Source organism: Phacochoerus africanus, chromosome 2, assembly GCF_016906955.1.
Source record: "Phacochoerus africanus isolate WHEZ1 chromosome 2, ROS_Pafr_v1, whole genome shotgun sequence".
Taxonomy (NCBI): domain Eukaryota; kingdom Metazoa; phylum Chordata; class Mammalia; order Artiodactyla; family Suidae; genus Phacochoerus; species Phacochoerus africanus.
This window is the reverse complement of record NC_062545.1, coordinates 255,230,275-255,256,320: the sequence shown is the minus strand read 5'-3', so window position 1 is coordinate 255,256,320 and position 26,046 is coordinate 255,230,275. Positions and strand designations below refer to the sequence as shown.

General features: G+C 39.4%; 1 protein-coding gene across 4 annotated transcripts in view; it reads right to left on the bottom strand.

Annotated features, from left to right (window-relative positions):
• The window catches only part of KIAA1958 (KIAA1958 ortholog), a 153,576-nt gene that overhangs the window by 55,584 nt on the left and 71,946 nt on the right, over positions 1 to 26,046 (bottom strand). For all 4 annotated transcript variants that reach the window (XR_007133292.1, XM_047768168.1, XM_047768169.1 and 1 more), the window contains exon 2: positions 24,188 to 25,382. Coding sequence is in view for 3 of the 4 variants with exons in the window: in XM_047768168.1 (XP_047624124.1) it covers positions 24,188 to 25,358 (1,171 nt within the window). In the remaining variant the exon portion in view is untranslated. The remainder of the gene's footprint in view (positions 1 to 24,187; positions 25,383 to 26,046) is intronic.

Here is a 26,046-nt window from a genome sequence, read left to right as displayed (position 1 = left end):
TCTCCTCTACTGATGCTTTAATTTGTAGCAAATATCTACTAATTCTTCCAAGCTAGATCTATAGTGGCCACCAGTGTTGGGCATTTGTGCATAACTGAACATATCCTCTCATGGACACATGGGAACAACTGGAGTTAATATCTGTATCTGAATCAGCTCTTAGGAGACCTTCCATCCACATGACCTGGGATCCTGTGGTTTGACAAGCTTACTGCCTCACTACAATAAGAGACATTATGTGACTGCATGAATTCAGTAGAGTACTAAACAAAAGCATAAGCATGGACTTTTCTAACAATGCTGCTTTTTCTGAATTTAAAGAATAAAATGAGGAGTTCCCATTGTGGCACAGTGGTTAACGAATCCAACTAGGAACCGTGGGGTTTCGGGTTCAGTCCCTGGCCTTGCTCAGTGGGTTAAGGATCCGGCGTTGCCGTGAGCTGTGGTGTATGTTGCAGACGCAGCTCGGATCCTGTGTTGCTGTGGCTCTGGTGTAGGCTGGTGGCTACAGCTCTGATTCGACCCCTAGCCTGGGAACCTCCATATGCCGCAGGAGCGGCCCTAGAAGAGGCAAAAAGACCAAAAAAAAAAAAAAGAATAAAATGAGATTCTCCTCAATTGCTCCTTCCGCTCAAAAAAAGATGCAGTATCCCAGGTGTGGCCTAGTAAACCTTCAAGGTAGCCCTGCTAGCTAAAGACAGCGCAAGGCTAGCCACACTTGCTTAGAAGGGGGTAAATTCAAGCAGACTTCATGTATAGAGGGGATGTGATATTCGGTGACAACCAAGAAGACACAAAAGGCAAAAAGAAGACTAGATGACAGGAGTGAATAAAAAGTAGATGAAGCTTCTCAAATCTCAAACTTCAAGTCACAGAAAAGAAATTAAGCATTCCAAAGGTGAAAGAAGAGTATAACAAGAAAATAAATATTGTACTGTATTAATCACAATAAGGAGCACGTTCGCCTTGGCCAAAATATATTCTTAAATCAACTTTAAAATGTGGCTGCATTTTCAGGCTTAGCAGCATGAAACCCACATGACTATAATTAATGTAATAAATCATGCTGCGGAATTCTCTATAGAATCTGACAGTACCCATTGATATACTGCTTATTAGAGACTGGAGATTTCTCTAGCACTTTTTTTATTATACTGCCAGAGACACTGAATCAAGAGTACCTTCTGATGTGTCTGAAATATCTGCTGTTGGTGTAATACATAAAATACACAGTGAGCCACTGCTACTGGACTCTCATACGTAAAATATCATATACAATCCCCCCAAAGAACTTGTTTTTTAATTCTTACTCTTCTGGACTTGGGTAGTCATAGAAGATACATGAACTCATCACAGATGTGACATTTATGTTTTCCACAGTTTTAATCATGAAGTACAGCTTTACATAACATAGCTCTCCTTTGCAGCTTATTCTATGATGATTCCTTTAGTACACAGCGCAGTAAAGAGGCATTACTTCACCAACCTATATGTGTTCTTTCATTAGCTTCAAAATCTGACTTTTAAGTAAAATTTTACTGAATATTAACCCACTTTCAAAAGTAAAAATTAGTCCTTGCACAGTTCAGGAATTCAGCTATGACTACATTTCACCTCAGTGAGTTTATTTACATATCCTTAAATAGGCTCTGCACATATAAGTGTTTAAAAAACATATGGCTTAAAGGCCGTTTATTCACATAGGTGACAGGAAGCAAAGATTATTTTAAGTATACTTCCCTTAATAAAAATAATTTTATTAATTTTTCATAAAAGCAACATGTTTTATATAAAAATTTCCCCCAGAAAATAAAGGTATAAAGAGAGTAAAACTGCCCATCAATCCATCTTCCAAAGATAGCCACTGGATACATACTGGTATAGATCTTTCCAATTTAAAGATTTCATTAAAAATATTACTCTTTAGGGAGTTCCCGCTGTGGTATGGTGGGTTAAGAATCCAACTGTAGCAGCTTAGGTCACTGTGAAGGCACAGGTTCAATCCCTGTCCCAGCACAGTGGGTGAAAAGATCCAGCATTGGAGTTCCCGTCGTGGCGCAGTGGTTAACAAATCCGACTAGGAACCATGAGGTTGTGGATTCGATCCCTGCCCTTGCTCAGTGGGTTAAGTATCCGGCATTGCCGTGAGCTGTGGTGTAGGTCACAGATGTGGCTTGGATCCCGCGTTGTTGTGGCTCTGGCATAGGCTGGCAGCTACAGCTCCGATTCGACCCCTAGCCTGGGAACCTCCATATGCTGTGGGAGCGGCCCAAGAAATGGCACAAAGACCAAAAAAAAAAAAAAAAAAAATCCAGCATTGCTGCAGCTGAGGCTTGGATTCAACCCCTGGCCCAGAAACTTCCATATGCCATGCGTGTGGCCATAAAAAAAACAAAATGAAACTCTTTAATCACCAAGAATCTAGTCCATTCCATCTTAACTATACACTTCAGTTTTCTCTTGTGATTTATTTTATTTTTCTGGAAATACTGCTTTGTCTATGTTCAAGAGGAAAACTGTTAACATAGTGTGCCTGGATAAGTTACTATATCTGACACATTCCTTTTCATCATCTGAATTAATATATTTAAAGACCTGAATAAAAGTCTGGCATTGGGTTTATTATCCACTGGTGACACAGAAATTCCTTTATTAGCTATTGAGAATTTCCTGTTTCCAAACTGTTTTCCATAAGCAGTCTAAATAAGTTTTCCTAAAAGAAAGTAGAGGAAATGAAAGTTATCTCTTATTTTCTTTCTAGAAATTTTAGTATTTGCATATTTGTTTCAACATTCAACAAAAACATATTTGGCACCTCAACATGGTGGGCATTGTTTTAGACACGTCTGCGTAGGTCTTTTCAACCATTAAACACTTTAACTTTAATCCTCTCCCTGTGGAGACAAGCAGACAAGGAAAGCAGATGGAGACTGGGACGAGGAAAGGAAGAGTGAAAGTAGAAGTTTTGGCAAAGTTTTGTAGAAATGAAAAAAACTGAGGGAAAGTGGTTCAGATCCTAAACAAGAACTTGTAAGGGCTACGAGGACAGATGTGAATTGTGTCAGGGAAGCATCAGCTGGGTCTGTGAGCCGTGTGGTTAAGAGACGAACTTGAGAACCAGGCGGTTTAGAGTCTTTCATCCTCCTATTGTATGACCTGGGGCAAGTCCAACCTTTCTTTACTTTAGTTTTATTCATCTGCAAAATGGAGTTAATTATAGTTCTAACTTCACAGCGTTGTAAGAACTGATTTACCAGAAGTAATTAGTGAGATAATAAGCACTCTGTAAGTATTGGCTACTAAAATTGCTATTTTGCATGCAATAATCAAAGAGAGCTAACAGCATGTGACCCTGCCTACTAAAGAGGACTTTGGAAGTAAAATAATCCTCACCATTTGTTAATAGTTGTGTCAGTGAGAACCGAGTATTTGAAAAGCACTTTTCGTGAGTTTGCTAAAACTTTAGGGCTTCAATGAGTGAGAACAAACCCAAGTACAATATATGAGGCAACATTTGATGAATTTAAGAAATGAAATGCTATACCACAATAGAAATAGTTATTACAAACTTCTGATTAGAAACCATTTCTTCCTTTAAATTTACATTCAATTTACAGGACTGCATATCTTAATTAGGAAGGATCAAAATGTGAAAGCATCTTTTACTGAAAATGCATAATATAGTAAAAACCACAAAGGAATTATTCATCAACTTGAAACAAAAGATGTATGGCACATAAAGTAAAAGAAAACAGATAACACATAAAAATGGAAATGCACAAAACTCTAATAAATTACCTCCTTCTTTTCCGAATTAGGCTATTAATATTCATTAAATTCCATCTAAGAAGTAATAACCTAATGGACAGGAGGATGCTGATTTCTCTAATTAGGTCAGTGGATAATAACAAAACATATTTTTAAAAGTTCATTATAAAATAAAAATTATTTCCCTACATGGATTGGCTTTCCAGTACATACATATAAGTGTAGACAAAACAGGAAAATAAAGCTTTTTTCTTAAGGAGATAGCTGTTTCCCATTACATAAAATAATAATTTAGCAGCAGTAATTATAACAGTATGAAGGTGTTAAAAAGCTAGTGACCTGTAATATAAATCTTAAAGTACTCTAGAGACTAAAAATATTATATGAAATATAACTTCAGGTTATTATTTTTAAGGAATATACACTTGTAGTCACCGAATCAAATCCTAAAGTCAAATTCACAGAAATAGCACATTCTATGATTATAAAGATCCTTTATTCTTCCTGCTGAAATGGAGTATGGGATGAAAAATACTTAAATTATTTTAAAAAAATTTCTCAGGGGAGTGACATCAGCCAGGTGGCCAAGTAAGACATGCCAGCTCTGGCCCCTCCTAGCCTTAGTCACCAACAGACTGGCACAGGGACCTAACAGGAGACCCTTCCATCTATGCTCCTTGGAAATTCTGAAGAGGCCCTATACTTGGCTGCAGCCCCATCACAGGAGCAGGCCCGCAGGCCCAAGGATACAAGAGATGCTCCTGTGTTCACACATCTGGAGATCCTAAAAGGGTCCTATACTCAGACAAAACTTTGGTAAGGAGATTGAACCCATCATGTTGGGAAAGCTTAGGCCTGTAACGTGGATGCTGGTGTCTGAGACTTGTCTTTGGAGGCCTGTTGACCAGCTACCAATTCTGCATTTCCTCTCTGTACAAGGGCTCCCACCTACTCATACCTACTTTTCACCCAGGAAAAGGCCCAGGGGAAGCAAACCTATTTATACAACTGCAGAAGAAACCAACTTCAGATTCCTGCCCTATATTCTTAAATTAGACTAGGCACAAGAAGAAAAGTGACAGCAATAAAGAGAAGGATGAAGAAAAAGGAACAACAACAACAACAACAAAAAAAAAAACTGCAGGAAAAGATAATTCAAAGACAGAAAATATTTTTTTGGAGTCCTCACGTGGCTCAGTGGGTTAAGGACCCGGCATTGTCACTACAGTGGGTCAGGTTGCTGCTGTGGCGCAGGTTTGATCCCTGGCCCAGAAACTTCCACATGCCAGGAGTGTGGCCAAAAAAAAAAAAGAAAGAAAAGAAAAAGTCTCAATGTTTACTTCCCACCTATCCACTCTTAGAAAATTATTTGATGAACTTCAGTGTAATAAGAGAAAGTAAAAGGAAACATGAAATCTAGCAAATAGTTGTTACAGCCCAGAGGACAACTCAGAATGGGTGGGACAGTTACCTTGGGCTTACGTTAAATCAACTTGATTATAGTTTAACTGGAAGTATGCTTTTTCTTTGTGGAACATAAAATAATGGCACATCTAACAATCAGCGATATTTCAGATGCAACGAAATAAGAAGAACAATTATAATGCTGGGGCACATTTATTGAGGACTAACTCTCTGTACCAGGAGCTGTTCCAACCCTTTACGTGGATTAGGTCATTTATCCACACACTAACCCTTAGGAACATTCTTCTTTCAGTGTCCCAAAAGTTGTGAAATTCATCAGGATGGAAAGAAATTCCATCTTAGAACACTAATAGCTATGAACAATATTTACACTGTCAAAATAATATAAATGGTGCTACTGGTTTTGAACATTTAGAGTCAATCTAAGGATAAAGCAGAAAAAACTTAGTTGTAGCCATAGAAGGGAATGAAAATATTGACAACCTTGTGAAATTAAGATGGTAAGAAGAGAGGGGAGAACAACAGAAGGCAGGATAAGGACAGTAATATCTTCACCCTGAGGCTGAGAAAGCATACATATTTCTTCTTTCATTATCTTTAGTTTTTCTATTGGTAACTTGTATGTCTTAATGGTCTAACAATCAAATATTGGGAAGGTAATGAAAATGGATTAAATCCTCATCCTTCATAACAAGGAGGCTATAGGTATTTTCTGAAGTCGATAAACCCAGAAAAAAAAAATCAAGAAACAGAGATGTATAGTTTGCTTAGAATTTTGGAAGAAATGAAAATAGGCCCAAAAGAAGTTTCCTTTGAAGAGTGAGCTGATGAGGTGATGAGAGATGAGGTGAAATTGTTACTGCTTAGCAAAATTATTTTATGGATTGCCACGTACATGAATAACCTGGACAAAAATAAAAAACAATGAATAAGGCAATAAAATGATTGTTTTTGTTTAAGAAAGCAATCCTATGGTTTTAAGGCAACGTGGACGAACAGCCTGACATGTGTATCATAATGGAAGTCAATAAATCACCTAAGATGCATCAATCGTTAAGTTAGATTTACTGTTCTCTGAGCACTGTTCTCACATAAAATAAAGCTTAAAATCACCTTGTAGCCACAGAAGCATAACTCATCACTTTAGCCATGTTATATAAATACTCTTCTGGGTCTAACAGACCCTTGGGAACACAAGCCATTAGTTACATAAATGAGATCTAGATTGAAAGAGAAGTTAGCGCTTGCTATGCCTAAGACCTGCACTCTGCCCATCCCTGCTGTGACCCGAGATGGTCTGGAGGCTTCCTCTGTGAAGAGTGGGAGGAGCCTGCTGCTTCTTGGAGGAAAACAGAAACAGGAATAATGTCTGAAGCTAAGACTGCGGTACTCTGACAGGGACTGGACTGCCCAGGGGTTGTACCTTATGTTATCTCTTGAGACCACAAGGAATGAATACCAAGGCTAGAAAAATCAAGGTCAATGCCTCCTCAATTCTGAACTGGTGCTTGGCTTCCTAGCAGTCTTAGTCAAATCCAAATTCACTGAAAGAGATTTTTTCTTTTTGGCCATACCCATGGCATGCAGAGGGTTTCTGGGTCAGGAATTAAACCCGCACCACAACAGTGACAATGCCGAATCCTTAATCTGCTGTGCCATGATGGAATTCCTAAAAGAGAATTCCTGGAAGAGAATTATATCCTAAGGATTACAGTAATTTGCTAGTTTGCTGTATTTGGGTATATTTTGCATATCTAGAAGTCTCAATTATACGCAGGAGAACTTCAAATATATAAAAAGAGTTTTACTTCATTGGTATAGTAGAAAAATGACTCTATTTTAAAGAAATTAAAACTCAACTGGGAAGATTTTCTTGCAAAATATTAAGACAGGGAGTTCCCATAATGGCTCAGTGGTTAACGAATCCAACTAGGAACCATGAAGTTGCAGGTTTGATCCCTGGCCTTGCTCAGTGGGTTAAGGATCCAGCATTGCCGTGAGCTGTGGTATAGGTTGCAGACACAGCTCAGATCCCGCGTTGCTGTGGCTCTGGCGTAGGCCGGTGGCTACAGCTCTGATTTGACCCCTAGCCTGGGAACTTCCATATGCCGTGGGAGCGGCCCAAGAAATGGCAAAAAGACGAAAAAAAAAAAAAAAAGACAAATGATACTTAAAAAGGAAATGGAAACATTGGAAAAAAGCTGATAAAACGGATTAATTTCTCAGAAAATTATGCGTTTGTTCAACAGACAGCAATTAGCCTCATTTTCTACTTTGTCTTCCAGAAAACTAGTAAACAGTTATGTTTTTAATTTTTAAAGACAGATCACTAGTTTTATGCAAAATAAGCAATATTATAATTTTAATTTAACTAGGTTCATGTTATTTTTAGATAGGTAGAAAGTGTCTCGAATAAATCATGATGTGGAATGAGTTGCCGGTAGCCTCTATACTTTTAATTTCCAGCTAAGAAAGACTTGCCTTTCATTTATCACAGTGGCTTAATTGTTCATTTAACAACTTTTAGCTATATATCATCCCAGTCTTCATAAATATGTTATCTAAAGGCAGGCAATTTAGTCTTAGAAAGCCACTCACAGTTTAACAGCATCTTAGTTCAGGACGTATTTTAAAGTTTTGTTTTGTTTTGTTTTGCTTTTTAGGGCCGCACCCACAGCACATGGAGGTCCCCAGGCTAGGGGTCTAATCGGAGCTAATGCTGCTCGTCTACACCACAGCCACAGCAATGCCATATCCAAGCCACATCTGCGACCTACACCACAGCTCATGGCAATGCTGGATCCTTAACCCACTGAGCTAGGCCAGGGATCAAACCCGCAATTTCATGGTCCCTAGTCGGATTCATTTCCACTATGCCACAATGGGAACTCCAGTTTGTTTTTTTTTTTTTAATTGAGAATGTTTTGAGAGGGCAAGAGTTGAGGTGTCTCTCCCATTACAGTGCAGGCAGTATGAGAGAAAGAACCATGTCTTTGCCTTGTTCATACATATCTGCATATGCAACCTGAACGTGGCACCCGGTAAGCTTTCCATGGATATTTGTTGAACAAATGGTTACAGCATGCCTCAGAACTCTGAACTGTTATTTCATCCTACACACAGAGAATTATGATTTCACTGCAGATATCTGGGTCCTGAAGATATTTTTGTTGGCCTTCCTTAAAACAGTGCCATGCCTTTGGACAGAGATACGAGGGTGGCAAAAGAGATCCCAAGAGGCCAAACATGAGGAAGTCATCAAGTCTAATTCCTGAATCATCCACCTCTGTCTTCTCCTCTCTATGCCTTTCCTGTTGCCCTCTTTGAGCACGTACTGCCATTTCCCATCTGGATTACTGCGATTATTACCCTAGAAAACAGTTCTCATGCCCCAACCTCTACTTCCCCGCCGCTATCAGTGTGATCATCTACAGAAATGAACTGCATCCCTCTGGTCCCCCTCTAAGTTTTCTGACATCACGTGCAAAGCCATTTACAGGTGACTCCAGCCCAGCCTTCCAGCAGCAACTCTCCTCATTACTTTGCAATCTACTCTCACACCACACTCAAATCCTTGCTTTCCTGCGTATGTTCATGCTCTAATGCCTTTACTCATGTTGTTCCATCTACCTGAAATATTCTTCCCTGTGTCCCCTGAGGCTGAGTCAGCTGCTTCTCATAGGTTTCGCAGCATTTTATATACCTCCTTCTATACACCTGGAGCTGGAGTTGCTGGTTTCTGTCTCCTTCTCTACACAACAATATTCTGGGGTCAGGGAATTTGCCATTCATCTCTGCATTTTCACCAGTCCTGTCATATGGTTGATCCTGAAATAAACTGCAGTGCAAGTGACTTGTCCATATGCTTAGTAGAAAAAGGAACTGAGACACATATTTCCTGCTTCTTCCTTTTTAAAAAAAAAAAAAAAAATTTTTTTATAGCCACACCTGCAGCACATGGAAGTTCCCAGGCTAGGGGTCGAATCAGAACTGTGGCTGCCAGCCTACACCACAGCAATGCCAAATCCGAGTGGTGTCTGGGACCCACACCATAGCTCACGGCAATGCCAGATCCTTAACGCACCAAGCGAGGCCAGCGATCAAACCCATGTCTTCATGAATCCTAGTCGGGTTCATTACCGCTGAGCTGAGTCACGGCGGAACACCTGTTTCCTGTTTCTGGTAAAGTGAATCCTTCTATAAAACCTGGGTCTTTTTGAAAATGATTCTCAGGGGAAAAAAATCTCTTTGGGATATACTCTAGCAGCCCAAACTTTGAAAGTGATAGGCATGACCTAAAAATGAAAGAAAGGGAAGGGGAAGCAATCAGTGGCGTAGGCTGGTCCTGCACCAAGACAGGCAGAGGCAGGGACCGTGGTGCAGAGCAGCAACGTGTTCTCTCTTAGTTAACAAGGACAAGACCAGGCTACTTCCTACTGCAACTCTGAGCAAATCATCCAGTTTCTTTGTGCCTCGTTTCCTATCAGTAAAATAAACAACCTCTTCTTCATGGAACTCAGGTAGTGCTGATGCTAGAAATGAAAGTGCTATATATAGATAATAAAAGACATTTTGCTTTTGTGGTTTTCTTTTTTTTTTATTACAACAGAAGGACTGAAAAAAAAAAAAAACTCGCCCATGACAACATCACATTATAATCAAAGGAAAAAAGTCACAATGAAATTTGTGAGAATAATTCTCAAATTCTTTATCCATAAACAAGTATACTGGGAGACAATATTAGTATAGTTTGCTTTCTTACCAAAAAAAACCCCTCTCTATATTCAGGAATAACAATAATGTCATAATGCCCTCATCTCATATTCTACAACCATCTTTATTTATGCCTCACGATGTATATTTTAAAAGTAATCACATTTAAAAACATACAGAAAAGTATACAGAATACTAAATTATGCTTACCATGAACCAGAAAGCTTTGCATGGATTAATTTAATCCTTTTATCAACCCTAGAGAACAGATACATCATTTTCTTCATTTTACAGATGATAAAGCAAAGCCACAGAGAGGTTAAGTTACTTGCCAAAGTCACCCAGAAAATGAGTGGCAGAGCTGGGATTTGAATCCAGGCAACTATGTGCACAGATTTTCACAACTGAGTACTATGCCTAGATTGCCTCTTGTAACACATCTGTGTTCCTGCCATTCAGATTTAATAAATGTTAATAATGTCGTATCTGTTCCATGTTTTTTGTTTTGTTTTGTTTTTTTATTTGTTTGTTTGGCTGTTTTTTGGGGGGCGGGGTGTACCTGCAGCATGAAAAAGTTCTCAGGTCAGGGATCAAACCTGATCCATAGCAATGACAATGCCAAATCCTTAGCCACTAGGCCACCAGGGAATTCCTTATTCCATGTTTTTAAAAGAAAATATCATGGATACAGTTTGTTTCCTGTACACCCATTTTTATCCCCTTTCCCAAAGGTAACCACCATCATATATCAGGTGTATCTCCTTCCATCCATGTTTCATAATTAATTATGCTGTATGTAAAAGTGTGACATATATGGAAGAGTCACTATCATCAAAATGACTATACTACCCAAGGCAATCTACAGATTCAATGCAATCCCTATCAAATTACCAAGGACATTTTTCACAGAACTTGAACAAAAAAAAATTTTTTTTTTGTCTTTTGTCTTTTTTGTTGTTGTTGTTGCTATTTCTTGGGCCGCTCCCGCGGCATATGGAGGTTCCCAGGCTAGGGGTTGAATCGGAGCTGTAGCCACCGGCCTACGCCAGAGGCACAGCAACAAGGGATCCGAGCCGAGTCTGCAACCTACACCACAGCTCACAGCAACGCCGGATCGTTAACCCACTGAGCAAGGGCAGGGACCGAACCCGCAACCTCATGGTTCCTAGTCGGATTCGTTAACCACTGCGCCACGACGGGAACTCCGAACAAAATATTTTAAAGTTTGTTTGGAAGCACAAAAAACCCAGAATAGCCAAAGATTCCAGCTGGAGGAATCAGACTCCCTGACTTCAGACTGTACTACAAAGCAACAGTCATCAAAACCATATTGTACTGGCACAAAGACAGAAATATAGATCAGTGGAACAGGATAGAAAGCCCAGAATTAAACCCATGCACCTACAGTCAACTTATCTATGACAAAGGAGGCAAGAATATACAGTGGAGAAAAGACAGCCTGTTCAATAAGTGGTGCTGGGAAAACTGGACAGCCACATGGAAAAGAATGAAATTAGAACACTTCCTAATGCCATACACAAAAATAAACTCCAAATGGATGAAAGACCTAGATATAAGACCAGATACTATAAAACTCATAAAGGAAAACATAGGCTGAACACTCTCTGACATAAGTGACAGAAACATCTCAGATCCACCTCTTAGAGTACTGACAGTAAAAACAAAAATAAACAAATGGGCCTTAATTAAACCTCAAAGTTTCTGCACAGCAAAGAAACCCTAAACAAAACAAAAAGACAACCCACAGAATAGGAGAAAATCTTTGCAAATGAATTGACTGACAAGGGATTAATCTCCAAAGTTTATAAACACTTTCTACAGCTCAATACCAAACAAAACAAAACAAAACAAAAAAACACTAAACAACCCCATCAAAAAAGAAGATCTAAACCAACAATTCTCCAAAGAAGACATACAGATGGCCAAGAAAACTCATGAAAAGATGTTCAACATCACTCATTATTAGAGGAATGCAAATCAAAACCACTCTGAGTTACCACCTTACACCTGCCAGAATGGCCATCATCCAAAAGTCTACAAACAGTAAGTGCTGGAGAGGGTGTGAAGAAAAGGGAACCCTATGACACTGTTGGTGGGATTGTAAATTGGTGCAGACACTGTGGAATGTGTCTGCATTCCACAGTATGGAGATTCCTCAGAAAACTAAACATACAACTACCATTTGATCCAGCAATCCCACTCCTGGGCATCTATCCAGAGATAACCATGACTCGCAAAGACACACGTACTCCAATGTTCACTGCTTCACTATATATAATAGCCAAGACATGGAAACAACCTAAATGTCCATCGACAGAGAAGTGGATAAAGAAGATGTGGTACATATACTCAATGGAATATTACTCAGCCATTAAAAGGAATGAAATAACAGCATTTTCAGCAACATGAATGGACCTAGAAATTATCATGCTAAGTGAAGTCAGCCATACAGTGAGACACCAACATCAAATGCTATCATTTACATGTGGAATCTAAAAAAAGGACACAGTGAACTTCTTTGCAGAACAGACACTGACTCACAGACTTTGAAAAACTTATGGTTTCCAAATGAGACAGGTTGGGGGTAGGGGGATGTACTGAGGGGTTGGGATGGACATGCTGTAGGAGGGTTTGGTTGTGATGACTGTTGTACACCTGTAAATGTAATAAAATTTGTTAAGTAAAAAAGAGAAAAAAAATGAAGTGTGATGTACAATAGTACACAGTAATGTTTGTGGTACTCTAAGTATTATCCTGCAACTCTGTTCTCAAGATCTAGCTACATTAATAAATGCATATATGGCTGATGCATATGCTCCACTGAAAACCATATCTGAATTTACCTACTGATAGTATCTACTGATAGATATTGAATTAATGGATTTTTTTCCTTGTTATCATAAAGAACGTTGCAGTGTACACCCCTGCACATTTCTCCTTTTATAGATGAGGATGTTTTTCTAGGACACATGCCTAGAAACTGAACTCCAAGGTTGTATGATATGCACATTATTTAACTTTATTAGATACTATAAATTGCCCTCCAAAGTGGTCATATCAATTTATATTCCCACTGGCATGTTCCCCATACTTTCAACAACATATGGAGAAGTTAAAATGAATGATTTCTGACTTTCTGGTGGTTTCTTATTGTTTTAATTTGGATTCCCCTGATTACCAGTGAGACTGAGCATTTTCCATATGTTTATTAAGTATATGGGTTTCCTCTTATTAGAATCACCTCTTCATTTCCTTTGCTCATTTCCTTACTGGATTATTTGACTTTTTCCCTACTGACTTGTGGCAGTTCTTTACATATTCTATACATGAATATTTTGTTTCTGCACATTAAAATAATCTTACAGATTATTGCTTATCTTTTAACTTTATGATATTCCTTGTCCCAGCTAAGATTTTTAAAGGCTGACAGCATTTTCAATAGTTTCCTTTACAGTTTGTGCTTTTTTTGTGTCTTGTTTAAAAAACTGTTCCCAATATCAAGGCCACTTCACAAGATTTCACAAGGTTTTAAGTTTCATATTTAGATATATTTTTTTAAGGGCCACACCTGTGGCATATGGAAATTCCTAGGCTGGGGATCGAATTGGAGCTGCAACTGCCAGCCTATGCCACAGCCACAGCAATGCCAGCCACACCTTCGAACTACACTGCAGCTCACGGCAATGCAGGATCCTTAACCCACTGAGCAAGGCCAGGGATCGAACCAGCATCCTCATGGATACCAATCAGGCTTGTTACCACTGAGCCACAACACGAACTCCTCATATTTAGATCTTTATTATTATTTTTTTTTGTCTTTTTGCCTTTTCTAGGGCCGTTCTTGCGGCATATGGAATTTCCCAGGCTAGGGGTCGAATCAGAGCTGTAGCCGCCAGCCTACGCCAGAGCCACAGCAATGTAAGATCCGAGCCGCATCTGTGACCTATACCACAGCTCACGGCAACGCTGGATCTTTAACCCACGAGCAAGGCCAGGAATCGAACCCACAACCTCATGGTTCCTAGCTGGATTTGTTAACCACAAAGCCACAACGGGAACTCCCTATTTAGATCTTTAAATGAGATTTATTTTCATGTCTAATGTGAGGTAAGGATCTAGCTTATTTTCACCTACATGGGTGGCCAATTGTGCAATACCATTCGTTGGATGGTCCATCCTTCTCACAACGATTTGTGACAGCTCTCTGTTCATATACAGTTCCCATGTGTATGTAGGTATGTTTCTGGGCTCTCTATCCTGTTCTATTTATTATGGTTATCAGACCATTCCATTTTAATTACTACAGCTTTATAATAAGGCATATATGTTATATATTATATGTCATATAAGGTATAATGGGTTTTCCTTACTGCCTTGGTATAATTTAGGTTATAAAAACCTAAATACTTTGAGAAGACATGACAATATAGTCAGTTCTTTTTCTTTTTATAAAAGAATAACTATACTTAGTCAATTTCTCCTCCTCATACCTCTCCCCAGTGCAGACAACAAGCCTAAAAACTAATTTAAAACCAAAGCTTTGTCTTTTCTAAGAACTGCAAAACAGGAAGGAAGAAAGGAGGGAGGTGCCTCTCAGCCAGAGGCTAGGGACCACCCCCTCCAGCTCCTTAGGCTCATTTTGATCATAGGCTTTATACTACATACGATAAAACCTAAGACAACCCCCCTCACCACTCTGGGCTTCTGATTAGCTGGGGAGGAGGTGTTTTGTGGCACGTAGGAAGGAGAGAGGAGACCCTATGACACTCGAGGAGAATGAGCGGGCGATCTTCAAATAGAGAAAGAGTAAGATCTGTGATACTTAGAGGGGTGGAAAGCAGACTCCAAAAGGCTACGGGAAGGGGCGCTGACAGTAGTATCTGAAAGGGTTCACAGGGTCCAGTAACATGTTTAGGGATCTATCATTTCATCAAGGTTTTGACTTGCTCTCTCTTCCTATGGACAAGCAGTCTCATATGATAATAAGGGAGGGGCCTGATTTCCTCACTGTGCAATTAGGTAAGTGGAGGAATGGAGCACACATCATCTATTGTTTTTAGATGATGTTGCTAACATCAAGCAGTGAGTCCTAGAAACTCCTGGAAGCAGGTACCTACTGTTCCCCCTGGATGTGTCCTCAATATTGACGACTTATCAACACAACGACTGCATGTGTACTACAGTGCGTGCAAGACATCGCATGTGAGACACCTGGACTGAAGAGCAGGGTGCCTGGTAGCTCCATCAATAAATGCCTCCCTCAGCATTACAAGAGAAGGGGCTCATGAATAAATTAGGTAAGCATCTAGTCCATTTTCTTTCTTTTAAGAGGCCTAATGGCTTTAGGCTCACTCCATTTTACCAAATCCTATGGAACTTTCCACTTTACTACCACTACTGATGGCAACCCAAGGGTGAAATTACACCAAGAGAAAAAGAAATGGACAGTAAAAAGGAAGAAAAGGAATGAAATATATGAGACAACAAAATGTCAATTTTCTAACATTTCCTATTATTTTTATTTTGGGCTACCTACTGGTGATTCTCATGGTCAATCTCTCTCTCATGGGATCAAACTGGAAAAACGGTGAAGAGATAAAATAGATCATTTCAGCAAAGAGTAGCTTCCTATGAAATGACATGGAGAAAAGTACACCTAAGAGAAAAACTAATCTTTCAAAATTATTATTATTATTTTTTTTAGGGCTGCATCCGTGATATATGGAGGTTCCCAGGCTAGGGGTTGAATCAAGGCTACAGATGCCAGCCAGCCTAAACCACAGCCACAGCCACACAGGATCCGAGCCACATGTGTGACCTACACCACAGCTCACGGCAACGCCGGATCCTTAACCCACTGAGCAAGGCCAGGGATCGAACCCGCAACCTCATGGTTACCAGTTGGATTCGTTTCTGCCGTGCCACAACAGGAACTCCACAAAATTAATTTTTAAGTAATACTCAATATGGTGGTGAGAAACTCCAAATGCAAAGTGCCAATGAAAAGATTTCATATCCAAACAACAAAAACAAAAAGCTCGAACTGAGTTTTCTCTCATTTTTCCAAAATTGCCCTTAAAGCCCATAGCTGAAAGCAAAGGTACTAACACCCCCTCTCCATTCCCAGTTCAGTGCAACTCCCACAATGGACATATTTCAGAAAAAACTCCCATTGGGAAGGGAGAGAAGGTTTAGGGTGAGGAGAAGCTATCTCTACCCCTCACCGTCCTATATGAGTGGCTTACAGTTCATACAGCCAGACAGCACATGCTATAGGGCATACTGTAGCAGTGGTTACTTACCAAAGGGTATCATCTATTTTAGCTGAAAATACAAACCTAGTGCCAAAAAGAAAATTATTTTATTTTTCATGCAGCATCTGGGAGAGATTAACATCTTTCCTAGGTTCAGAGGTTTTATTCCTCTAGCTTCTTCGTTTAAAACAATGAAAGCCCAGTCTTGCTACTTTAGGCAGAAAAAGAATTTAATAGAGGCCACACAATCTCCCAGAACACCAGGAAATCAGGGTTACAGGTGACCACATCACAGCTTTGCCCTGGTGGAGACAAACCAGCCACTAAACCCCTGCGTGGGCCTCTAAAGGGAGAACTACTACTGGATTGCTACTCCTGCTGCCTCTAGAAACTGGACCATATTTACCAAAATAGGTTCCTCTAGGTACTTCTGATGAGAGTCTAGAGTGAGGGCATTTGACTGCCAAAGCCTCACATCACAAGATGTGCCCTCACTGAAATATAAAGAGGGAAAAGCAGGTTTCCGGCCTCTCCAACGGGGAAGTACAGATGCTCAAAGGAGGGAATTCTCTCAAAAGGAAGAGTGTTCAAAGTCACCGTGCAGACAGAAGAGAGTCAATAAATACCCTCTGCATTTCCTACATCACTGCTTCTCAAACTTCAATGTGCATACAAGTCACCTGGAGATCCTGTTAAAATGCAAATTCCAGTTCTATGGGTCTGGGGTGGGGCCTGAAATTCTGCATTTCTAACAAGTTCCCAGGTGACACTGGTCCATGGACCATTTTAGTAGATCAATGGATGTAACTGCATAAAACTAGAATTTCCTTGACTACTCAAAAGAGTCCTGAGTATAATAATGGCAGCAATGATAATGAAAATGAAAATATTAATAATGGTAGAAACTATTATTTATTGAATGTTTATCCTATGTCATGCACGAGAAGTGCTTCACCTATACTTTGCATTTGCTCCTCAAACAATCCTGTGAGACAGACATTGTTATGACTTTACAAATGAGGAAACTGAGTCCGGAGAAATGAAATGACTTAACTAGGGTCACAAGGGCAGCAGGAGGCAGGGCTAGGAACCAACCTAGGCATGTCTGATTCCAAACTGAGTGGCCAAGCTCTGCTATTTCAATGCCCAGCACTGACTGCCATATCAATCCTCAGATGAGCACCCCTTTATGATAAGGAGGGAATGATGGCATAAACTGAGCCTGAATTTTACTTTGCCTCTCTTGTCCCTTAGAGTTTATGTCTTAGGTCTTCCTACAGGAAGATACAGGAAAGAGTATGGCTAAGAAAACAAATTTTAAGTCTTATTCCATCTTCTAAGAAGAGATATTACATTTCTTGTGGGATAGAGGAACACAAAATAATGTATGTATGTTTGTATGTGTCTGTGTTTGTATGCATATATACACACACATATGCGTATACACATACATAGAAGCATATGCTTACTTATATACCTTTCTATCCCTTATGTTAGAACACTGTTTTAGTACATCCAGTCTTTGAACGACATATATAAACAACTCTATCTGCCCACACAAAGAAAACTAAATGCTCAAAAAACAACAAGGAGTTCCTGTCGTGGCGCAGCGGTTAACGAATCCGACTAGGAACCATGAGGTTGAGGGTTCGATTCCTGCCCTTGCTCAGTGAGTTAAGGATCCGGTGTCGCCATGAGCTGTGGTGTAGGTCACAGATGTGGCTCGGATCCCATGTTGCTGTGGCCCTGGTGTAGGCTGGCGGCTACAGCTCCGATTAGACCCCTAGCCTGGGAACCTCCATATGCCGCGGGAACAGCCCTAGAAAAGGCAAAAAGACAAACAACAACAACAACAACAAAAATCCCACCCACATAAACAGCAATAGGTACTGCTTGCCTCTTTCAGAAAGATCAGAACCCAGAATGTTCTTGGAAGAACACTCCCTCCCTACCTGATCCCCCACACTGGTAGCTATGTGGTCTGAGTAGGACTTGTCTCAATACTGTTTCCAGGATGGGAGCTGGATGCTTCAGAGACTGATTCGGGGGTTGGTGGGAAGGCTGTGACACAGGCTCTGTCTATTGCTAGACATGAATCCCAGCAATACTTAGCAACCACCTTGGGGACCATGCAGGTATCAAGTATCTGCAGGTAAAGCTAATACAAAGGAAGCCACGGTGAGAAATGGCAAGATAGAAACTATAGACATTATTCAAACCCAGGAAAAAGCTCATCAGAAAATCTGTCCTTGGACTACTAAGCAATTAATTTCTTTAAAAATCTATTTTAACTCAGATTTTCTGTTTCTGACAAGAGAAACCACTGTTTATGTGTCAATACAGACCAAATAACTAGAAGTAACATACAACTTAAGTTCAAAAGCTCACTGAACTTAATTTTACGAGAGGAGATGTCAAAAGGTATTCCACTTAATGCTTTAGACTACATGCCTCTTTTTCTCTGTATTTTGTTTCATATAAAATATAATCAATTAGTAAAAATTAGAAGAAAAAAGACGAAGAGATTAAAAAAAATAAAATTAAAAATCTAGAAACAGACCCATTTATAAACAAAAGTATGGTATGTAAATCAATTCAGTGGACAATGGGAAGTTTTCAATAAATGATGTTAGAACATTTGACTACCTGCAAAAATAATGAATAAAAACTCCACTCCAAAATATATTTTGATTTTATTTTTATTTATTTATTTATTTTTTGTCTTTTTGCCTTTTCTAGGGCCGCTTCTGCAGCACATGGAGGTTCCCAGGCTAGGGGTCTAATCGGAGCCGTAGCCACCGGCCTACACCAGGGCCACAGCAAGCGGGATCCAAGCCGCGTCTGCAACCTACACCACAGCTCATGGCAACGCCAGATCCTTAACCCACTGAGCAAGGCCAGGGATCAAACCCGCAACGTCATGGTTCCTAGTCAGATTCGTTAACCACTGCACCACGATGGGAACTCCTATTTTGATTTTAAAGATAAAAAAGGAGACAGAAGGAAAAGAAAACCAAAAAAGAACCGGAGGAGAATATAGATAAATATTTATCTAATTCAAGATAGGGAAAGGCATTCGTAAGCAAAATAACAAAGGCAGAAAAGATGATAGGTAACTAGACAGACGGGAAGATGCTGGAAAAGCAGCCTCATAAAAGTTAAGAAAATCCATACCTGGAGTTCCCGTCGTGGCGCAGTGGAAACGAATCAGACTAGTATCCATGAGGACATGGGTTCGATCCCTGGCCTTGCTCAGTGAGTTAGGTACCCAGTGTTGCCTGAGCTGTGGTGTAGGTTGCAAACATGACTTGGAGCCCGAGTTGCTATGGCTGTGGCTGTGGCCAGTAGCCACAGCTCTGATTTGACCCCTAGCCTGGGAACTTCCATATGTCACGGGAGCGGCCCTAAAAAAGACAAAAAAATAAATAAATAAAAGAGAGAGAGAGATAGAGAGAGAATCTGTACTTCGAAAAATCGCATCAAAAAAACGAATTGCATATTTTTTTGTGTAAAGTGGGAAGACATATTTCCAATATACATGGATATGTATTTCCAACATACATGAGACTATGAGTTAATATTTCTACTATATAAAAACCATACATGAATATATCAGAAAAATATAAAGATTTGCTTTTCAAAAGAAAAAAAATATTTATGTTTTATATATAGTACATATATATTACAAATCTGACAAGCAAAAGTTGATTGCTTGCTACAATAAAACTTCCAGGAAAAGAGCTGATTAATAAAAGGGGTCCCTGCATAAAATCATAAAGGAAGATGTGTGTATGTATGAATATTTGAGAAATAAACACATAAAAACCCAACTTGTGATGCAATAAAAATTTAAATTTATGACAAATGCCCCAAATTTACATAAAAACTTCAAAAATTAATGGAATCTAAGCCACTGGGAGATAGTCAATAATTCTAATAAAGTATGTCCTCTTTACTCACGACTGTTTGCTAAGATTTCGGTTGAGCCTTATGATATGGTTGACATGAAAATTAATAGTCTTATCTACACCTTGTTAACACTTTATAACTTTGTGAGTTTAGTTCTGAACAGAAATAAGGACGGTTTTCCAATAGGAAAATAGAATTTACATGGCATCAGTAAAACCAAATGAAATGGAATAATCTCTCTTCATTTCTGGCTCACTCAATAGTCATTTGTCAAATTATTTATTTTAAAAATATTATCCAAAGATATGTAGTACTTCGACAATGCTTTGATGAAGATTTAAGCTTATACAACATTCATTTAAAAATAAAAAGTACCTGATTTTGTTTTCAGCTAGTTCTTTCAGAACCTTTTTTCTTTGCTTAGTCCTAAGTATGCTTTATATATTTAGTGCTTAACGTTCATCTGTACATATTCATCCACATACATTTGGATGTGCTGGATTCTAAATTTTTATTTATTTAATTTTTTTTTTTTTTTTTTGCTGTTCAGGGCCATACCTGCGACATGTGGAAGTTCCCAGGCTAGGGGTCAAACTGGGGCTGCAGTTGCCAGCCCACGCCACAGGCACAAGCAACATGAGATCTGAGCTGCACCTGCGACCTACAGACACAGCTCACGGCAATGCCAGATTCTTAACCCACTGATGGAGGCCAGGTATCAAACACACATCCTCATGGATGCTAGTCGGGTTCTTAACCTGCTGAGCCATGACAGGAACTTCTAGATTCTAAATTAAAAAAAAAAATGTTTAAAATAAATTTATTCTACTATAAATAAATACGCAAAAACAAACAAAAAATAAAACTTTTAAAGTACAGAGCCTAATCTGGGCTCTACAAAGTAAATTATAAGCTGAATTTATATACCTCTATTGATCAGATTTTTGTCTCATTGACGTTTCTAGTCCAAACAGTGTGTCTTTAAAGCTAACAATATCTTAGAATATAATATCCTTCCACAGAACAATGGATCAAAACATCAGGATCATTCCTTAGAAAATGCCTATTACCAGTTAGTTCTTCATCCTGTTTTTCTTCAAGTTTCAACTCCAAGCCAAACCTATCTCCTTGTGAGAACAGAGCCAAATTAAATTTTATGACTGTATATATTATGTGCTATCCTTGGCCATCCTACTTTTTATAGCTACCATAAGAAATGCAATTTCATTGAAAGAACAAAAAAAACCTAAGAATATAATCTATATAGCCATAAACAGATTAAAATGATTTGTTTTTCATATAGGCTGGATTTCTCTTCCAGAATAATTACACAATAAGATTTTTATATTTGGTTTAGTAAAGAGCCTCAATGTCTCATATACTTCACATATACTAGTGGACTAATAATACCCACTAAGCAGATGCAAAAAAATTTGCATCTTGCTTTTGCAGGGTACGTTATTAGAAGAATATGCAACACAAACAACAGTCTTACGAAGCTGTTTTGTTATACCGAACCTCTTTGTAAAATTCGTTTCTGAATTCTTTCAAATTAAATGAGAATAAAGAAACTCGGTCAGGTTAAGTCTCTTAAATTAAAAAAAAAAAGAGGGGGGGACAAAAAAAAAAACAGATTCACAACTATTTAAGTGAAAAGGTACTATTTATATTCTACAAGAGTAGACTTTTTTAGTACAAAGATTTTCATCAGCCTAATAAAGATAACATTGTGTCTAAAGATGTAAAGATTAATCAAAGACCATGTTGTGATTGAGCCAAGTAAAACTAGAAAGGAAGAAAGAAAAGGAGGGAGAGGCAGCCCAGGGAATGGAAGAAGATACTTACAAATCATATATTTAATAAAAGACAACCAGAATACATAAAGAACCCTTACAATTCACCGATAAAAAGACAACACAGTTAGAAAATGGGTAAAGGATCTGAATGGATTTTTCTCAAAAAAAGATGCACAAAGGGCCAATAAGCACATTAAAAAGATGTCATTAAGGTAATGTAAATCAAAGCTCCAACATCCTACTTCACATACCAACAGGATAATATTTTTTAATAGAAAACAATGTGTTAGTAAACAAATGGAGAAATAGGAATCTTTTAAACCTGCTGAGATTGTAAAATGGTAAATCTGCTTTGGAACACAGTTTAGTAGCACCTCGAAAAACTAAATATAGGATTTCCCAGGTGGTGCAGCAAGTTACTGCAGTGGCTAGGGTCACTGCTGTGGCGTGGGTTCAATCCCTGGCTCGGGAACTTCCACAGGCCGCAGCATGCAGCCAAAAAAAGAAAACGAAGAAACAAAAAGGCTATACATAGAGTTAGCATATGACCGAGTAATCCCACTTTTAGGAAGTTGCCCAAGTGAAATCCAAGTATATGTCCACATGAAAGCTTGTACATAAACGTCATAAGCAGCGTTATTTACAACAGCCAAAAAAATGGAAACGACCTAAGTGTCCATCAACTGATAAAATATGGTATATTTATACAATGAAATATTTGGCAATAAAAAGGAAAAAAATGTTGATAGATGCTATCACACAGATTAACCTTAAAACAATTACACTAAGTGCAAGAAAGCCATCGCAAAAGGCCATAAAATATAACTCCATTTATATGAAATGTACAGAATGGGCAGAGATAGAATGGAGATTAGCAGTGGTTGACAGGGGCTGAGAGGAGAGAAAGAGTGACTGCTAATGCGTATGGGGTTTCTTTCTGGGCCGATGAAAACAGTTTGAAATTAGATAGCAGTGATGATTGTACAACTCTGAATATACCAAAAACCCACTAAATTGTATTCTTTTTGCGCTGGGGTTGTTGGTTGGAAATCCTATAAAATTGGGTTGTGATGATCACTACAACTAAAAATGTAATAAATTCATTGAGTAATTAAAAAGAAAGAAAAAAACTTTTAACTTCTTTAAAAGAGTTAACTTTATGGTACATGAGTTATATCTCAATAAAATTGTTATTTTAAAAAGAAAGAAAAACAAACTGAAAAGCATAATTTTGAATTGGGATATGAATATATATATATACTATATTTTATAAATAATGCTATGACTGTCTTAGGAAATCATGAATTGAGGATTTCCTTTGGGAATCTTAACACTGACATTAAAATTGGGAAAGCATGTTTGCAAAGCAACTTAATTTCTGGAAGCTAGAGGGTAAAAGCATAGGTACCTTGCGCTTCTAGAAGCTTTCCCCAAAATACATGACTTTATGAGAAGGACTAAAATGAAATCAAAAAGTGCCACATATTTCTGCTTTCTATATAAGTACTCCGCATGTCTCTTGATCCCTTCCATGTTTCTGCTCTGTCCTATCAGATTTGAATCATGAACCCAAAAGCAGGACACTCCAACTGCCCCTTATATAGTAATAGCCCAGATTAAATAAATACTGAGCATTAGAATTACAGAACATTAGAATGTTAGAATTATAGATAGGGGCCTCATATAAATATATCTTTCTCCTCTCAAGCCACTCCAGTTAGGTCCATGTATTACACAAATGCAAGCTATCTGATTATTTTAAATTTTGAGAGAAAAGACAAAATACTTCTTTCAGATATATTTGTTGCTTTTTTTTTAAATTGTTTTAACTGCCACACCACCTAAAATGAATAAAGTGCTCAAACGATTCAAATATATAATATTGAAGAAATATTAGGTCTATTGTCAGTGTATGCCTACCCCAACATCATTTTGGCTTCAAACCAGTAACCAAGTATCTTGATACTGATAGGAGAGCATTAAAAAAACTTTCAAAAGTAACTTTACTATATAAAAATTCAGCTTAAGATCTGATACAAGCCTTACATCTAGCCATGCAATATCCACAGCACCATCCTACAGCTGTCCTCTCAGCTCTGAGATACACTGGATAGATGGCCTTAACTCAGATGATTCCCTTTGTAGTATCACCTAGATACATTATATCTCAGTATTTCTATCTTGAGGAGAATAATAAAGCCCCGAATTCTAGCAAACTGAGCCAACGGTTTTAGGAGTGCTGGCGGCGCAGAATTCTCTGATGTACGTGGATGAGGGACTCCGTCACCTCACCTGCCATACCTGGAATGCACTGTGCCGTGGCCTCGGTGGTTATGGTTGGAGCGACTGGGGGCTGCTGCTGACTGGAGCTCACTTCTGGCTCTGTGTTAACTGAGGGAGAAAGGGCTACCTCACAGGAGGAGACCTGGCTGGGCAGGTGGGACAGGAACTCTTCAGAAGCAACTTGCTCATCCTGTCCAGGCAGCTGCAGGGCAGACAAAGGGATGCTGATCTGTTTATTAGGATGGGATGTGCTCACAGGCATCTGCATGGCCACCTGCTGGTTGGTGCCGTGGGCACCAGGGGGTCCTCTGTTTGGTGAAGCCAGAGATACCCTGGCAGTCTTCTGGATGATTGGTCTGGACATCACAGAGGGGGACGCAGACATGCCATGTGGGTCTAGCTCGGTGCTGATGGCAGATGTTACGTGGGGAATCAGCTTAGCAGACCCTATACAGGAGGGACCAGCATGAGTCTGTGGCTTAGGTTTTGCCATCTGTGTCAATGACAGGGCTGGTCCATCTACCCCTCCGGTCAGCTCTGCATTTGCCACAATATAATAATCTTCAGGAATCTCCTGTTTGATTTTCTTAATGATGACATCACTGCTGCATTCATCAATCATCTGAGCCTGGGAGCTTGAATGGAGAGAAGATGGGACTATTCCAGGCCTTTTTCGAGTAATGCTTTGAGGCCTCTGGGTTTGGGGTTCAAAGTCACTATCCTCATCTGTAACAGAAGACTCACAAACCATGTCGAACAGAGTGTTTTCATCTTCATACTCTTCAACAGCTTCATCCAGTTCAGAAGGCTCACTGCAATAAGAGAAATCGCAAGAGTCTCTGGTCCGATTACAGTCTAGCTTTGCTTTCACGGGTCTCCCAGGGTACCTTTCAACAGGGCTAGTTTGTGTCTCAGAGGGCACTCCAATTATACTAGGACTATCAGAGTTAAAACTTCTGTTATCCTGGAAACAGACCCTTTCTTGGGAGCCAGCTCTGCAAGTAGCTGTCAGTGGCCAGTGATAAGCATGGCCAGCACTACAGCCCCACATTGCTGTCAGGTTCCCATGGGAACCTTCCGAAAGCAAATGTTTCAGGTTTGGAATGAGGCTGCAAATGGTCCCATGGCTGTGGGCCCAGCTGACCAATTTGGATAGATTCTCAGATGAGGTATGAAGGCAATCCTCCATGTTACAGGATCAGCAGTGTCTCTCCTAAAGGGAAATAAAAGAAGAAGCCATTATTACCCACATTATTCCCATACCCCAATCATTTCAATTTTCTTGAACTATGATGATCACTTGGCATAAAAAAGAAATATACTTCTGGAGTTCCCATTGTGGCACAGCGGAAACAAAGCCGACTGGGAAGCATGAGGTTGCGGGTTCAATCCCTGGCCTCGCTCAGTGGGTTAACGATCCGGCGTTGCCATGAGCTGTGGTCACAGATGCGGTTCGGATCCCATGTTGCTGTGGCTGTGGCCAATGGCTATAGCTCCAACCGGACCCCTAGCCTGGAAACCTCCATATGCCGTGGGTGCGGCCCTGAAAGGACAAAAGACAAAAAAAAAAAAAAAAAAGAAAGAAAAAAGGAAACATACTTCAAAACTTTATCTAGTTTTGGAGTTCCCGCCGTGGCTCAGTGGTTAACAAATCCGACTAGGAACCATGAGATTGGGGGTTGATTAGATCCCTGGCCTTGCTCAGTGGGTTAAGGATGTGGCGTTGCTGTGGCTCTGGCATAGGCCGGCAGCAACAGCTCCGATTAGACCCCTAGCCTGGGAACCTCCATGTGCCTCAGGAGCGGCCCTAAAAAAAGGCAAAAAGACAAAAACAAACAAACAAAAAAACAAACCAACAACAAAAAAACCTAAAAATA